At 34.9% G+C, this 18,333-nt stretch overlaps 1 protein-coding gene across 2 annotated transcripts in view; it reads left to right on the forward strand.

Moving 5' to 3' along the window:
* The window catches only part of LOC108718920 (potassium voltage-gated channel subfamily H member 8), a 169,593-nt gene that overhangs the window by 97,055 nt on the left and 54,205 nt on the right, over positions 1 to 18,333 (forward strand). For both annotated transcript variants that reach the window (XM_041565998.1, XM_041565999.1), the window contains exons 3-5: positions 3,507 to 3,638; positions 8,948 to 9,075; positions 15,528 to 15,777. In XM_041565998.1, the coding sequence (XP_041421932.1) occupies positions 3,507 to 3,638; positions 8,948 to 9,075; positions 15,528 to 15,777 (510 nt within the window). The remainder of the gene's footprint in view (positions 1 to 3,506; positions 3,639 to 8,947; positions 9,076 to 15,527; positions 15,778 to 18,333) is intronic.

The following is an 18,333-nucleotide window of genomic DNA, read 5'->3' on the forward strand; positions in this document are numbered from 1 at the left end:
TTTAGCTGCTGATGAGGCTGGTTTTCAGAGAGTTGGTCAGTTTGTATCAAGTTCATATATCTAAAATCGTATCTACATAGTTGAGAATTGGATTACAGCTATTAATCTTGTCTATACAGCGCACAGATTTTGAACAAGAGGAAAGATTTATCATGGTTTGAGTGCAATGAAAAAGAGTGATGATTAAAGAGTTTGTAGTTTTTCAGTCTGAAAATTAATGAAATATGTTTTAAGAATTCCCCCAAACATTTTTCCATATTTGTACAAAGCAGCAATTCAACTAAAGTCTCTAGACCTTCCAGTAAATATATACCTATATAAATAGAGAGAGACATTAACGATTGAGATAGAGAGAGGGAAATAAGAGGATGTGGCGGATTAAAGAATAAGCAAACATTTCTTTATTTTAAAAAGCCCCCAGAATAAAATTCCTTTCTACCTGCATTCAGATTTATTTTGTTTCTCTATTACAGCCATTTCAACTACAACTTTGTTAGTTACTTCCTTGTCTACTGTGAAGCTCTGCCCCTTTTTCTTTCTAAGCATTCCTTCTCTCTCCAACTATGAAGGTTGCAAAGAGGTGCCTATTGCACATGCCTGATTTCCACTGGAGAGAAAAGGAGAGCAGAGAAAGCAAAAGTGAGTGGAGCTTCATGTTAGACAAGGAAGTAACTAAAAGAGCTGCTGTTGAACTGGCTGTAGTAGAGAAACTAAATAAACCTGAATGCAGGGAGAAAGGTATGTTTTTCTCAGGGGTGTTTAGTGTAATACAGGAATTCTAAAATAAAATACTTACTTATCTATTAAAGATAAGGTAACACATTTTTAATACTTTTTAGGGGTCACTTGCTATGGACAGGGGGTAAAAGTGGTGGAGTGTTGAAGGGTAAAAAATGTGCTCCTTACCATATGCACCCTTGCCCACTGCAAATGCAGACTGCACCTTGCAACAGACTGAAAAACAAAAAAAAACAGCACTCAAGCTCCTATGTATTCTGCACCTAATGCTTTCTCTGGGCAGTCTTCAAGTATAATTCTCTGGGGTACCTTACAACCTCTGGCTCTCCTTCCTTGAACATCATCTATGACACACAAGAAAGGACAAGGTCAAGGAAGACCGTGTCCTGTCCAAGTGACCTCCTGTATGCAGTGTTGAGGTGCAACTACAGTATTTGTAGTCTAGGAAAGCAAACAATTTGTACCTATGACTGGAAGGCACAATGCATAAATAAAATATGGACCATTTAAAGGAAAACCACAAACCGTAATTGAAAAGAACAAGAACAATTACACTTGCTGCTTTGATAACTACTACAGATGAAGCCACTTGGATTTGTGAGTTAAATGCGTCATGACTCAGAGTTAATTGAAGAAACTGTGTTATCTAAAGTTATCTTAACTCATTTAATGCATTTAACCTTTTCATTAGCATACCAAAGCACCATTGTTCACAATGGTGAATGCTTTAATTAGATGGGATGTTGTGTCACAGTTTTCTGTGTTAAATGAGATAAATGGGATATCTGTGTTTAGTTATTCTGTGTCAAACAGACAAACCAAAGTGGCTGCATCTGTACTTGTGGAGGCAATTAAAATGCACACAAAGCTATCACATTTTCAAATGAAACGGAAGTGACTGGGTGGAGAATGTCACCATGTGTGCCATAGCCCTTAAAATTTTTTACTACCTTTGATTATAAGTGATGGGCGAATAAATTCGCCTGGAGCATACATTTGCGAAACTCCAGCATCAACAAATTTTGGACATCCGTCCGAAAAGTTGCTTGCGTCAAAATTGCTGCTCGTCAACACTATTCAGATGTCCATTGACTTTAACAAGGCACTCATTTAGAGTTTCACCAATTTTTGCGAATTTCGTGGGAAATTTGTTCCTGTTTCGCCGAATAGAAACAGGAGAAATTCGCCAATCACTGTTAATTATTTGTAAAATGTTTATGCTTGATTTGGAAACTTGAATTGTTTGTATCCACCAACGTTGTAAGCATTTTGGCAGCTAGTAGAGATAAAAGCAAGGTCAACTATGTTAATACATAATCTGCATTTGATATTGTCCTTTATTGTTTCCTGCAGTCATATAGACTCTTGTCTAGAAAGTGAGATGACAAAGAATATTAGATCCCTGCCTGCTAGAAAACAATATACAGATGTACTGTAGCCAACGTTATCCCAAAGTTATATTTCAGGGTATCTCATTTATCTCTGCAGTCATTTGCTAAGCTGCCATTATCCCAAAAGGAATCTGAGCCATCTTCTTCTAATTACATCTAATGAAGATTCCTTCATTAGAGGGTGATAGCTTAAGATAGAATGATTTCCTTTTGGGATAATATTGAATGAATATTTATATCACAATTTTGTTATAAATGGGGATAAAATGTAAGTGTATGCCGAATATGCAGCATATAATTCTGCTGTAGCAGCGTTGTTTGAACATTTTGGACTTAAGTCTTTTCTGAATGTGTGTAATAAATTCAATAGAGTAAGAATTTCATTTAACCAATTTCATAGAAAATCTCTATTTCAAATATCTTTCCAGTCTGTTGGATAACTTCTCTAGCTGGATGATAATTGAGCTATTCAAAATATTGTCATGATATAAAATGTGCTGCTAAAGATTACGATCACTCTATTACAGTGAATTGCTGCCTAAGTGATAAATGCTTTATGCATTTTTGTGTGCAAAACATTCTTGGTTATTTAGCACAATGCAGCTCCGGTAGATATAACACATCTAATTAGAGCTTCCCAACCTTATTTTATTTTAGCACGACTTTACTACATCAATACAATGTAGGTTTTCATTCTGTATACAAATAGCATAGGCATGTTTTCATTTAACTCAAAGAGATTGCTATACAGATTAAGCTGCTTTCGTAAAGTAGATGGGAGCTTAAATCTGAAAGCTTGTTATCTTTCTGAATTTACTTATTGCAGCAAAGGTTTTAGATACTAGATATATACTTAAGCATTTTAAAAGAGGTAACTTAAAATTGTAGTCAAGCTTGTTGTAGCTCTTCATATTCATAAATGAATATACAGGAAATATCTTGCATGATCGAATAGAAAATGGTATTGCTGATAATTAAAGTAGAAGGAGATGTTCCACTGTAAATAGCAATCCTCAGATGTCCTGTGCAACTCACTGGGAAATATTCTATAGAAATAAGAAGAGTTATGATCAATAGGAAGTTCAAAAGAAAATTTTGATCTAGAAAATACAAGAACTTTCATTGAGGCATGCTAATGATCCTACTAGATACATTTTGCATTTAAATCAATGCTTTACTCCAAAAGGGAAAAAAAAGCCATGCTAAGCTCCAGCCGATGAAACGAAAAGATTTGCATATGCCGAACAGCTGCGGTTTCTCGACTATTAACCTCTCCAATAAGATTTGGTTGAAATGGCATTAGTTGCAGCTCTTAGAATTTGGATTTGTACTTTTCTTGATGTTACCATGTGCTGATATCATGCTTTGCACTTTTAGGTACTTCTTTCTGGTGCCTACTGGATATCGTTCCCATAAAAAATGAAAAAGGAGATGTGGTCCTGTTTTTGGCTTCATTTAAGGACATCACTGACATGAAAGTGAAGATTGAAAAAGAAGATAAAAAAGAAGGTTTGTAGTAATTTTTGTTTACAATGCAGGATGCAAAGGTCAACAAATGAAAATAAAACAGGACAATTAAGTCCCAAATAAAATAGAATTTAGTGTGTCTCAATAATATTTTGTATATATCTACCATTAATGGTACTGAAACAGAAATGCTTATATACTGATATACTGTATTCACATTTTAATTATATTAAACACATATTAACACAATACTGAGCAAAAGTTCTATGTCAGTGAATTTAAAAGCATAATGGGTAACAAGGTCACCATAAAAGTGCAACTGGGAAACCTTGGTTTCTCAAAACACTTGAATGCAGTAGATACTGCTTTAGGAATCACAGCAGAATGTGATATTCTGAATCTGATACACAAGCTATTTAATGTCAGTGATATATTTTGTATACTGCAGCTATCAGTGTTTATTTAAATTGATAAAGGCATTGACAAGCAAAAAGAAATATGGGGCAGAGCTATCAAAGTGTGAAATTAGAGCTCAGCACAGAAAAACTCACCCCCATACTATTCATTTGAAGCCTTTTTACTCATTTTTGAGGTTGAGGAAAAAATACCACGAGCATTGTAAGAAAAACATGACAGACCTCACCAAACTTCTATCCTTGAATGCTAGCTTATTTAAGAAAAATTGCAAAAAATATTCCTGTGTGCGTTTTTCCTCCTAAAAAAGTCACACACTAGCGAGAATCCCAATGTTCCATTAATTTTAATGAGGCTAAAAAACTCAATGTATTAATGAACTGGGAAAACAAATAAAAAAATTTGTTAGAGACAATTCCTATTGACGTCTATTGAACCTCACTAGCTTTTATTTGCCGTTTTTTGGCAACTTTTCTCAGTTTTTCCATTAATAAATGCTGACTATTGGTGGTTTCTTAAAATACTCATGTGTATTTTTCATGTCCGTATTTCTTTCTCATTTTCACGAATGGTGACAAAACACGGACTCAATATTTAATCAGCCCCATTCCTATGGGTTTTTTTAGAAGCGTATCAATGTGTGAAAGTCCACCATTTGATAAATACACTTCTAAAAATCCTATAGGAATTAATAGAATGTGAGTGTGTTTTTCTGTGCTGTGTTCTAATTCCACACTTTGACAAATCTTTCCATAGATGCTGCAAGTGCCTTAAAGGAATAGTTCAGTGTGAAAATAAAAACTGTGTAAATAGATAGGCTGTGCAAAATAAAAAATGTTTCTAATATAGTTAGTTAGCCAAATATGTAATATATAAAGGCTGGAGTGAACAGATGTCTAATAAAACAGCCAGAATCCAACTTCCTGCTTTTCAGCTCTATAACTCTGAGTTAGTCAGCGACTTGAAGGGGGGCCACATGGTACATTTCTGTTCAGTGAGTTTGTAATTGATCCTCAGCATTCAGCTCAGATTCAAAAGCAACAGATATGACCCATGTGGCCCCCCCTCAAGTCTCTGATTGGTTACTGCCTGGTAGCCAGTCAGTGTAAACCAAGAGCGCTGAAAAGCAGGAAGTAGTGTATAGACTGACTGGTTATACATCAAATCACTCCAGTCTTTATACATTACATTTTTGGCTAACTAACTATATTAGAAACATGTTTTATTTTGCACAGACTATCTATTTACCCAGTTTTTATTTTTACACTGTACAATTCCTTTAATAAGATATGCACTTAGTAATGGCTACTAATACTGTTAATAATCTCACTACTCCTGCTCACATGATATATAATGATATAGCCTATCCATAAACTCAGGAGATTGCCCTAAGACATGATCTGACCACCTATCTATAAAATGTTCAGTAACTGGGGTGCAGTATAGTGGGTCTCTAGGTCTCAGCTGTAGTTAGTCTAGTAACATCAAAGAACTAATAGTTCTACACAATTCAGAAGTAAGCTCTGATCCATATGGCTGGGTTGTTTTCCCACTGCAAAGAGCTCAACCATGCTGCTAACTCTTGCTGCTAACTCATGCTGGTATCAGTCGGTTTGAGCATGCGAAATGAATTCAAGGAAATCTGATTGCATTGGTTTAACTAAGAGGATTACAAAAAATCTGCTGTGTGCCCTTGCCCAAGGGGTATAGAGGTCTATGCAATCGCAAAGTGCATTCCTTATTATAATTCAATATGCTATCAAGTTGCAATGAAGTTCTACCTTGCATTCTTATTATGTTTTGAGTGATGTATCTTCCTGTCAGAACCAACATTTGCTCTTTTCAAGACTTTTTTTGGCTGACAGTAACATTTTTTTAAATCTTCTATATATTTGGCATGCTATTAAATTTTTTTACAACATGACAATTCTCACCTCTTAAACATTTATAGAACAAATGTGTAAGTGTCAGTCAACTCCAAAAACACAACATTACTTTTGTCATATATCATATTGCCTTCTCAGCTCATGCTCTGTCGCATATTTTCTTGTATCCTTTGCATTTTTCATTTCTTCCTGCAATAACAAAACTCCATGGTCACAGGACCAAAGGAAAGTTAGAAAAACAAAGTTGAAAAATAGAAGATACTGTTGAGTGAAATGCACTTAGGGCATATTTATCAAAATGTGAGATTAAAGCTCACCACAGAAAAACTCGCCCACTTTCTCTTCATATGGGACTCCTAAAATGCCATAGGAATTCATAGAAAGAGTTTTTTTCTATGACAAACTTTAATCTCACATTTTGGTAACTTTTTGGACGATATATTATGCAGTCCAAAGGGAGCCATCAGCAGAGGGGGGCAGGCATATTTGCTGTCATAGATTCTACAGGAATTACAGCAGTAAACTGCAGAAGAAACTTATTTTTTATAATGTGTATATAATTACTGGGACTCCCAGGGGCACATTTACTTAGCTCGAGTGAATGATTCGAATGCAAAAAACGTTGAATTTCGAAGTGTTTTTTTGGCTACTTCGACCATCGAATTGGCTACTTCGACCATTCGAACTAAAAATCGTTCGACTATTCGACCATTCGATAGTCGAAGTACAGTCTCTTTAAAAAAAACTTCGACCCCCTACTTCGCCAACTAAAACCTACCGAACATCAAAGGTCCCCATAGGCTTTCTAACAAAGTTCTGATCGATGGAAAACCGTTCGATCGATGTATCCTTTGATCGGTCAATCGAACGAATTGCGGTAAATCCTTCGACTTCGATATTCGAAGTCAAAGGATTTAACTTCGACAGTCGAATATTGAGGGTTTATTAACCCTCGATATTCGACCCTAAGTAAATGTGCCCCTTAATGTCCAGGTTTGTTGTTGTAGCTTATAGTCTAGTAAATAGAGTAGTATAGTATATTATAGTGCTTCGGTTTAGATCTTCTCATATCTCTTTTCTGCTCTGCCTAGTGATGAGCAAAATTTTTCTAAAAGTTTAGCCTTGAAAATGACGACCCATATACTTTAATGGGTGAAAAAATTGTTGTGCACGAAAAAATTTGTTGCACAGTTTGTTGTGTATCAAAAAAAATTATTGCCCATAGACTGCAATTCATTTTTGCGACTTTTCTCAGTTTTGCAGATTTTTTGGTGTAGCGAAATGGGTCAGATTCACCCATCACTAGTTCTGACTTCTAAACATCTGTCTGGTTGTTAAGGTTATTAATTCCTAGCAAACAGAAAGCAGTTAAAATTCTAAGACAGACAAAAAATTATTTTACATTTTCAAAAACTGCAACAATAAAAAAAACACTGCTTCCAAATCATCTAATAATACCATTGCCTACATTATACTAAAAGATAATGTTAAGGTCAACTACCCCTCTTAAAAAAGTATTTTGAGCATCAATGTATTTTGTCAAAATGGTATAATGATAACCAACAGAGATCTGTTTATTACTGTGAGTTGGAATGCTTTAAAGTCTAAAATAATCAATAAAAAAATCTGTAAATCTTTAAATATTTAAAAATGTAAATTGCTCTTAAGTTGCTCTTAATTTTCTATAAAAGGCATTTACTAAATGACACAAGTAGATTTTTGGCTTAATTTGCTTAATTTTAAAGAAATATATCCATGCAAATATATGAGTGAATCAGCAGTCCCAACATTTATAATGAGGGCAACAAAAATTAAAAAGAGACGACATTATGGAAATTTTGGAAAGTAGTATTGAAAAACAGATCTATTTAGCTAGCAATATATTAGGTTATTGCAATAAATTCAGTTAATGTAATTAACATATCTATTGTATGCCCAACTGTTGCCCATGAAAACATGGAAAGTGGTGCATAAAATTAGGACTTGGGAAATTATTGAAGAGACAGACTATAGTTGTGTTATATGTACTGTATATAAGTGTATTTGATTGGACTAAAGATTCCTCACTCCACATAAGGCCAGAGTTGGGCTTGGTCTTGTTTAATGCTTTGATTATTATTTCATTAATAGTATTGTTGATGTTGGTGAGTATCATCTTGATATCTAAAGATCATGTACGAAACCTATTGAATACAGGCAGAACACAGGAAAATGTAGACACTGTGGCAGACGAAAAATAACAATAATAAAAACAAGCAGAATGTGTAAAATACTATTTTAAAGTATACTGACACTTGCTACCATAATGCACCTAAGCAATCAACAGGACCCTTGTCTTTGAGAGTCTATTCTAAAGCAAAACCAATGGTGAAAGCAAGGAGTTCGGATGTTTGTAGAGGCAGCAAACAAAGGTGGAACATGGGCACAATGTATTGACAAGTTTAAGCATTGGTTTAAACCAAACCATTAATAAGGGCTTATGTTTATAAAAAGATTTAAATGGTTATTAAAAAAGTTCAAAAAGGACAATTTTCATTTGCAAGATTAGGGTGTAGATTGTTAACCATGCCAACACCACCAGCCTGTATTCTTATGCACCTATAGAAAAAAAAGGAAAACAGTTGAACGCACAGGAACAGGTACAGCAAACGGCTCATTTTCACAGGTACAGACCATTTATTAACTCATCCAGCCAGTAATACATCATTAGGTTTTTACATGGATTTTCCCTTTTTAACTTCAAAGTATGAAATCTGATGTAACTATTCATATTACAGTGATTCAAATATGTTTCATTTTGATAATAATTCTTCAGTATCTGCAGTTAAAATTAGGATCCTAAGAAACCGCTGTAGTTGATACATTTTTAAGGACTGTTGTCTTTTCTTCTCATGCTCAATACTGATCATTTGATCTTTAATTCTATACTGCAAGTATTGAAATCTATCATTATATTTTATTATATTTTATTGTGGGTCATAGAAGATCAGTTTGAAAAAGGTTAAAGTTGTATGTGGTAGTATTTAATTGCTTGTTACTTTTGTTATACAGAAAAACTCAAAGGCAGAGGAAAGGCAGGGTCACATTTTGATGCAGCAAAAAGACGAAGTCGGGCTGTCCTTTATCACATCTCCGGTCACCTACAAAGAAGAGAGAAGAACAAATTAAAGCTCAATAATGTAAGAACTGAATATAAAGTATGAATCAAAATTCCTGCCATGGTCTTCTTAGAGTCTAGTGGGAGATAGAATTGCTCATTTTGCATTTCTTTTTTTTTTGTATTTTGCTTAAAACCAGATTTATGCCTAAAAAAGATTTTAAAAATGTGAATTTATGAATAATATAAACATGATATGTGTCATATAAAGTTCATTAAACTATGTATGTCCAGTAACCATTCACAAATACCTTCACATAATACATGTATTTATTTTGATTTAGAAATTATATAACGTTACATTATTTTAGTCTGATCATTAAATAGAGGCTTTGAACTTCCCAACAGTAGAACAAACAGAAAATAATAATATATTAGTGATATTTTACATTCTATGATATTGACTTTTTTCATATAGAAAAGAAATGTTTCAAATGTTTTAAAGGTGTAATATTAACCTGTTGTCACAGTGCATAGGGCTAGTACTGAGTGTTTTCTGTCTAATCTTAATGCTTGACTTTCGCAACATGGACTAATGATCATGATTTTGATGTTATCGCAATTTCCTGCCTCAGAATCTGCAGTGTTTGTTTAAAGAGAGATTATAACCTCTGTCTAGGCTTAGAAAGAGGGAGTAGATCATTATAACAGGGGTTTAATAGATAGGGAGAGGATGATTAAATACTTTGTTCTTCGTGCCCAATTACTGCAAATATTCAGCTAGGGTGCCTTAAATTGCTATCTTCTGCATTGTTAAGTGCAAGAAATTACAAAACAAGTCATAATATATTTTCGCTACAAGCCCATTTATTAGACTAATGAACACAGGTGCATCAAGGATAGATAAAAAGTAATTAATAAGGAACACTACATTATCTGTTCTAAAATGACTGCTCACAGTGCTATTCAGAATTTCTAATGCAGAGGGATGATTTTCCATTACCTGGTCCACATGTTTCAGGGATGGATTTTGATAAAATGAAAGTATACTGAGTAATTATGGAAACTGTTCAAGCCCCACTTAAGGTGCAGCATCTCATTGGTGGTCATGCATAACGGTGTAGCAAATTATACAACAGAACCCTTTGCAAACTTTTGGTTGTTGTTAATCTACTTATAAGTAAAATTAATTGTGTGACATTTGTTTACAACCTCCCAATTGCTATTTCAGCACATCTTTATATTAAAAATACATTTTCTGTATGCATCCAATAATTTATCACCTCATCACAAGATTTCTGAGACACCAACATTACTATATATATGTTCCAAAAGGGTAGTTCACCTTAAAGCTAACTTTTAGGGGGTTATTTATCAAAGTCTGAATTTATCTCAATATTTTCTGCTACAAACTCTGATCAAATCCGCTCGGGTTTTTTACGCTTATTTATTATTACATTTTCCTGAAAAATTCCGAAAATGTTTCCTACGGTTTTCACGATTTTTTCGTAATTTCACCAGAAAACTCTGAAAACTTTGGGGTATTGCCCGAAACCCAGCACACATCAAAAAATCATTGGGACTTCTCCCATTCACTTATATGCAACCTCGACAGGTCTGAGATTCTGACTTTTCCATCCTCTGGGTTTAATAAATTCCGAAAAATTTGTGATTTTTTTTTATCAAATCTGAATTTTTCGTGATTTTTGCATTCAGAGTTTAGTAAATAACCCCCTTAGTATATTATAGATTGGCTAATTCTAATTAATTTTTCAATTGGCCTTTATTGTTTATTTTTTTATATTTTTTGAATGATTTGACTTCTTCTTCTGACTTTTTCCATCTTTCAAATGGGGGTCACTGATCCCATATAAAAAAAAATATTTTCTCTTTAAGGCTACACATTTATTGATATTGCTACTTTTTGTTACTCAACTTTCTATTCAGGCCCTCTCCTATTCATATTGCAGTCTCTTATTTAAATCAATGTATGGTTGCTAAGGAAATTTGGACCCTAGCAACCAGATTGGTGAAATTGCAAACTGGACAGCTGCAATAACTCAAGCTAAATAACAGATTTTTTTATATTGAATTTTGAAATTCCGCATGGAGCTAGACATTTCTTAGTTTCCCAGGTGCCCTTAGCCATGTTTTTTTTTTTTTTATAAATTCTTTATTTTCCATTTGCACATCTTCATATCACATCCAGCATGTAATTGTACATGTTTGTTCTTCTGTATTATGTATCATTATTGCAGTATATCAATACATATACAAAGATACAGTTCTGTGTCGTGTGTATGAGTAACAAGAAAAATAACATGAAAATATAAGAACATAAGCAAATAAAAGAATTATGCCGTTTGTTTAACAATATGTGATTCTATATACTTTTGCATTAAGAAAGTTGAAGGTGAGCATAGGAGAGAGATAAGAACGTATCCATATATATTATGTGGCATGAAGGGGAGGCCCGTCGGGTCCACAGTGAAGCCCCAGATAATTGAGATTAGATTAATACAAAGGCATTAATACTGAGATTGAAACCTGCCTAGGCCCTTAGTCGTGTTACTTGTGCTCTGATGAACTTCAGTCACTCTTTACTGCTTCACTGCAAGTTTGAGTGATATCACCTCCCCTTCCCTTCCCCCACAGCAACCTAACAACAAAACAATATGAAAATAACCAAATAACAGCTAATTGATACCCGCATTGCTAAAAATGCATATGAAAAGAGCACTTAACTTAAGGGCTCTTACAGACGAGCGTTTTTACCTGCGCTCCCCTGCGTTCCGTTTTTCTGTGTTCAGCCGCAGGGGAGCGCAGGGATAGACGCATTACATTTTTTACAATGGGGCTGTACTCACACAGGCGCGTGTAGGCGCCGAATGCAGGAAAAATGCAGCATGTTGCGTCTCAACCTGCGTTCGGCGCCTACACGCGCCTGTGTGAGTACAGCTCCATTGGAAAAAATGTAATGCGTCTATCCCTGCGGCTGAACGCAGAAAAACGGAGCGCAGGTAAAAACGCTCGTCTGTAAGAGCCCTAATAGTAAAACTCTCACTTATTAGTTCAAGAATAACATTTTAAATGGTAGTATGAATTACTTGCAATGTACACAGTGTAATTTAGTGATAAAAACGATGCCATAAAAATCATGGCAGAATCCCTTTAACATTCCAGTCCATTTCATTAACTGACTAATAATGATCAAAATGATGAATGGGTATTATGAAAGCCACAAGGGGGCAATCACCAGAATATTGTAGTTTAATTGAGCATATATAAGATATATATATATATATATAAAAACACACAACCTAGCCAGACACATACAGATATAGGGGGGAACATAATAGGAAAGCAGCAATTAAAATGCATCTATGCAGCTCCTATACAGCACTAAGTAAAAGGACAAATATGCTCCACACATTGTATATGGATTTCTTGCCAAATAACATATTTTCTGCAGTTGTTTAAACGTCAGTGACTTTGTAGATGTTTAATGTAACTAGAAAAGGAGAGACATTCAGATAGCATTAGATAAATAAAGCAAGTAATGACTGGGTAATTTCCAGTTTTAAATCTAAGGTTAATCTGTGTCAATGGCTCTATGCCCTCAGTCACGGGAAAGATTCTTAGAAATGTCAGTGGATATTACATTACATGTGAGGGAAATACCATTTTTCAAAGAAAGACTAAAATACAGTTTAGTTAAAGTGTTATTGACTATATATTATTTTTCGAACTGGAATTTCATTTAAACAGCTGGCTATTAATATTTTGGGGCAATGTTTAGAAAAGCCACTTACCCCCATATGTAATATAAGGCTCTAAGTTTGCCCAGGAGCAGTAACCAATAGCAACCAATAAGATGTTTGCATTTAAACAGGTGACCAGTAAATGCTACCTGCTGATTGGCTGCTATAGGTTACTGCACCTGGGCAAACTTTTATTTGCCTTTTATTACATAACCGCCCTAGGTATCAGACCTAAACACGGGCCGACGTTGTGCGCCGGCCCGCTGATATCACGCTTCGCACGCGGTGATGTCACAGGCCGTGCGTGCTGTTGTGACATCAACAATCAGTGCTTTTCAATGCAGACTTGCATGCTTATGATCAAAAGTAAACTAACTGAACAGCTATGTCCCATGTGGACTGACTAAGAGGTTAGAGAGATGCAGAGGAGGAAGTAGTGTTCGGTCTATTACGTTAGACATCTGCTCACTCTAGCCTTTATACATTACATTTTTGGCTACTATCTATATTATAAAAAAAAAATTGTCTTTTCATCTGCCCAGTTTTATTTTTACACTGAAATGTCTTGCCTGGAATTAAGCTGCTTACTGAAACCTTGTTTTATTAGTACATGTAGTCAGAATTGCAGAGCAATAATAATCATTTTTTTTTAAGGTTAGCCATGCTCATCAAAGTTGTTCATTGTCCAAATAATTATCTACAATACATCACCATTAATTTCAGCAGGATGTATAAAACCATAATAGTAATCAAGTCAGCTTCTGAAAAGAGCTAAATATAATTTTAACTATTTATAGGTTTAACCTGTAATGATTTAAGCATTAAGTTAATGGAAGTCTTTTCTGTTCCTATCTCCTCCATTTAAAAGGCTGATAAATTTACTAAGTACATAGATATCAGGGATAAGCATTTTAATCTCTTTTAAGTCCCCATTTACTATGAGCTAGCCAGCTTTACTTCATATGAAATGAAGGTTTGAGTGTGTGTTTCTATAAATGGAAAATATAAAATTAAGTAGGATTACCATGGCAGGGATCACTGGTTCAGTACCACTCTCAGTTATGTCACAGGCATAGACAACATATTGGGATTCTGCCAGTCACAGTATAATTAGCTTGCTCTACCTTTTCAGAGAAAATTCTATTTATAAGTCAATTTGTCTGTATAGTATGAAGAAGATTTTTATTCCGCTTCATTTTATTTTATTGAGATTAAATTGCTATGGAATTGTTGTATCAGTTTTTATGAATACTGTTATGTTGTAGATGAAGTATCTTTACAGAGATACTATCATGAAAAAAGGCCTTTGTTTTATGCATGAAAAAATTGTGAACGTGTATTGGTTAGTAGATTAGATAATGATGGAGAACAGAACCGGGCCAACCCGGCCAGGCGCCCTAGGCAGCCTGGCAGGCCACGGTGCCGGTTCAGTGCGCGCTCGACTGCGCATGGGCAAAACTTCGCTCCAGCGCGCATGCGCGAAATGTGTGTGCGCATGTGCAGAAGCGCATTTACACAGAAGACACCAGTGCCAGTAGGGGAGAGGCGGGACCGGACACGGGGTAGGCGACAGAGCAGGTACGTGCCCGGCGCCCCCTCAGCTTTGCGCCCTAGGCACGTGCCTACTCTGCCTACCCCTAGTTCCGGCCCTGATGGAGAAAGACCCATTTTATGAATTTTTAAAATATTATAGTCACTTTTTATAAGCATTTGGGAATATAATGCATTCTGTTGGTGTCTATATCTACACATATCTAAATCACTAAATGAATAATAATAATTATACAGGTATAGGATCCATTATCTGGAAACCTGTTTTTGAGAAAGCTCAAATTAATCCTTACAGGAGGCAAAACCAGACTGCAGGCAGTCCCTGGGTTACGTACGAGATAGGGTCTGTAGGTTTGTCCTTAAGTTGAATTTGTATATAAGTTGAAACATATACATTGTTTATTAAATGCAACAAGACAGATGTTTGTCTTAAGATAGTATTTATTTTTACCTGTGCTCTGCAGTAGACAACACATGCCAGAGGGAATTTGGGCAGGTGGTTTTATGAGTTGTATGTAAGTTGGGTGTATGTAACTCCAGGACTCCCTGTAATGTTTAATTGATTTTTTAGCAGACTTAGCAGTTTTAATATGGAAACATCCCTTATCTGGGAAACCCCAGATTCTGGATAACAGGTCCCATACCTGTATCAGTCTGACCTAGTGAGCTTACAATCCCAATGTTTCCTATCACATTAACTAGGGTCAGCTTTATCAAAAGCCAGTCAATCTACATGTGCATTAAAAAGACTTGACTTCATGTGGGAAGAAACTCGGATGAAAACCACAAAGACAAAAACGTATTGCACAGTGAGAATTCAGGATCCAAGAACTACAAGGCAGCAGGGCTAACCATAAGATTAATATGCCACATATTTTTGATGTCATGCTCTGTAAAGCCTTTACACACATTAAGAGGATTTCTTTTTCACTTGCTTGTTTCATTTTTAGAGCCATGTATGTCTGGCTATGGTGATGCCTCTATAATTAAGAAGATTAAGGGAAATAGAAATAGAACAAAGCAGAGACTAGACAGGGTAGTGCCAGAAAAAAAAAAAAAAAAACTTGGAAAGTTGCAAAATAAACATATAACAAAACATGAATTCATATTTCAATTAGAATTATAACAATTTATTTTAAATCTACCCTATTACCTCAAATTACTGTGGAAATTTGTCATTAATGCTTTTTTCTTCTTTCTCCCTCTTTCTCATCTCTTGCAGAATGTTTTTGTAGATAAACCAGCATTACCAGAGTACAAAGTTCAAGACGCAAAAAAAACAAAGTTCATCATTTTACATTTTAGCGCTTTTAAAGCTGCCTGGGACTGGCTTATATTATTAGCAACGTTTTATGTTGCTGTTACTGTACCTTACAATGTTTCATTTGTGGACAATGATGAAAAAGATGACCTCTCATCAACAAGAAGCACAATTGTCAGTGATATTTCCGTGGAAATTCTTTTCATTACTGGTAAGGCTTACTTCCCATATTATTATCTAATACACCATCCATTAAAAACCTGAACCTGCAAGCATTCAGGCTTGGTTAGTCTGGAGTGCATAAAACATTTGACCTTGTAGGAGCTCCTTCGATTCTGGATAGGGAAATAGTATCTCCTTTAATTTATGATCACAGAAGTTACTATAGATTGATGTATAATTAGGATATAATTAGTAAGTTACCAGTGCAGAGGAAAACTCGATTCAAATTCGATTCAAATTTGTGGGTTGTTTGTATTCGATCAAATATTAGACGTTCAAGTTTTTTCATAAATAATCTCCCATTACAGTTGTGAGTGAATTCAAATTTATTAGAGTTCACATAACTTCTAAATTCGACCTTTGATAAATCTGCCCCTTAGTTTCAAAGGTTTCAGCTGGACCAGCCCATTGAGTTGATGGGGATTCACTCCTGGTTTTGGAATCTCATAGTAGCCCTGGTGGTGTGGGAGTTAGAAGCATCTCATAATTTTTTTTTTTTTGTAAACAACCCTCATGACTTAAATCTGCTTAGAGATAATGAGATAATGTACAAGCCTGATTCCAAAGTCTCTTAGAATGATTTCTCCTACAATGTTGCTCAAACTTGTTTTGTGATTATATCTGGAGGGAATATGCAGTTTGCTAAGGGCTTGGAAGGTTAGGCAAAGATATAGTAACACATCCATGAGTAACAAGAACTTTATTTAGTTTGCATGGATCAGGGGGATTTATCTGATGTGCACATTATGGGGCAGATTTATTAAGGGTTGAATCGAAATTTCAAATTAAAATTTTCAGGGTTTTTTTATTGTCAAAACTCTCAAATTGTGATTGTGAATTATCCAAACTCAATTCGAATTTTAATTTGAATTATAATTTTGAGATTTATCAAACTCTGGCCCTTTAAAAATTCAAATTCAACTATTCACCACCTAAAACCTGCCGAGTTCATGTATAAGTCAATGGGAGCGGTCCAGGGACCAATTAGACATGTTACTAGCCTTCCTGATAATCAAGTTTTTTTTGGAGAAAAACTCAAATCGAGTTTAGTTACATTTGATTCAAGTTTTCGAGTCTGTAAAATTAGTGGGAGTTTTAGATTTTTTTATGAAATAACCCCCCAATCGAATTTTGATTATATTCGAATTATTGGAATTAAAAAAAACTCACATGAATTTGAAATTTGACTTTTGTGCCTCTAAATGTAAGCAATAAGCAACATCTTCATGGTTGTTACTTTTCTGAGATCTTTACTTGCAGATTTAGGGGCCGATTCACTAACTTCGAGTGAAGGATTCGAAGTAAAAAAACTTTGAATTTCGAAGTGTTTTTTGGGCTACTTCGACCATCAAATGGGCTACTACAACTTTCGACTACGACTTCAACTTCGAATCAATCGAATCAATCGAATCAATCGATCTATTCGACCATTCGATAGTCGGAAGTACTGTCTCTTTTGATCGAAGGATATTCCTTCGATCGTTGGATTTAAATCCTTCGAATCGTTCGTTTCGAAGGATTTTATCGTTCGATCGAAGGAATAATCCTTCGATCGTTCGATCACACTATTTGCGCTAAAATCCTTCGACTTCGATATTCGAAGGATTTTAATTCCCAGTCGAATATCGAGGGTTAATTAACCCTCGATATTCGACCCTTTGTGAATTGGCCCCTTAATGTATTACTACATCTTTGATTATAAATGCTGTAGACATATTTTGTGTTTCTTGTTCTTTAAACAAAAAAAGCACAAGAAGAATAATCATTCAACTGACCATAACTAGTCGGCATAGTGCCCTTCTAAAGGTCTACTCCATATTGTTTTTTCTGGCTTTGACTGAAAGAAAGAGCTATGTGTATACAGAACTAATTTTAAATTAGCTTTAATGGCTTAACTTTCAGTTATAAATAAATAAAAGAACAAGAGGGGCACACTCCCATAGCATAAAATATACGGTACAATTTTATTCAAATATAAAATGCACTTACAGTGTTTAATAGTACATTCAGCTCATTGAAAGTATTGGCCCAAAGCGTTTTAACTGGGAATATATAATGTGACTTGTAATATGAGTAAAATTTTCCTGTACAAAACAGGTTTATCTAGATTCTAGACTTATATTGGAGTATGTAGCAGAGAGTGAACCATTTGTGGTTGTTTTGTTTTAACTGTCATATAGAGAATAAATAGGTTGAGAAATATAATTATAATTGGAATGTTAAATTAGATATTTGCTCAGCTGCTCTGTCTCAGTCAGTAACTAAATATCATAAGATATGTGCATAGAGAGCATTATGAGGTTATTGCCTTTTATCAAAAGCTGTTAAGTGAAATCCAGAGCTAATTTATTTTGACAATAGAATCTAAAGCATGGCTATGATTTTAACAAGTTAATAAAGCAGGTTTGCCAAACATTACAAATAATGTAGCAAGGTTTGAGGACTTAATGAAACACATTAGTTTGGTTAAGGATTGTGACATCTCTGAAGTTGAAAGCAACCTGTCAGCAGTTTGTATGTTTGGCTTTGATAAAAAACACAAAAA

The sequence above is a fragment of the Xenopus laevis genome, chromosome 6L (genome assembly GCF_017654675.1).
Source record: "Xenopus laevis strain J_2021 chromosome 6L, Xenopus_laevis_v10.1, whole genome shotgun sequence".
Classification (NCBI taxonomy): Eukaryota; Metazoa; Chordata; class Amphibia; order Anura; family Pipidae; genus Xenopus; species Xenopus laevis.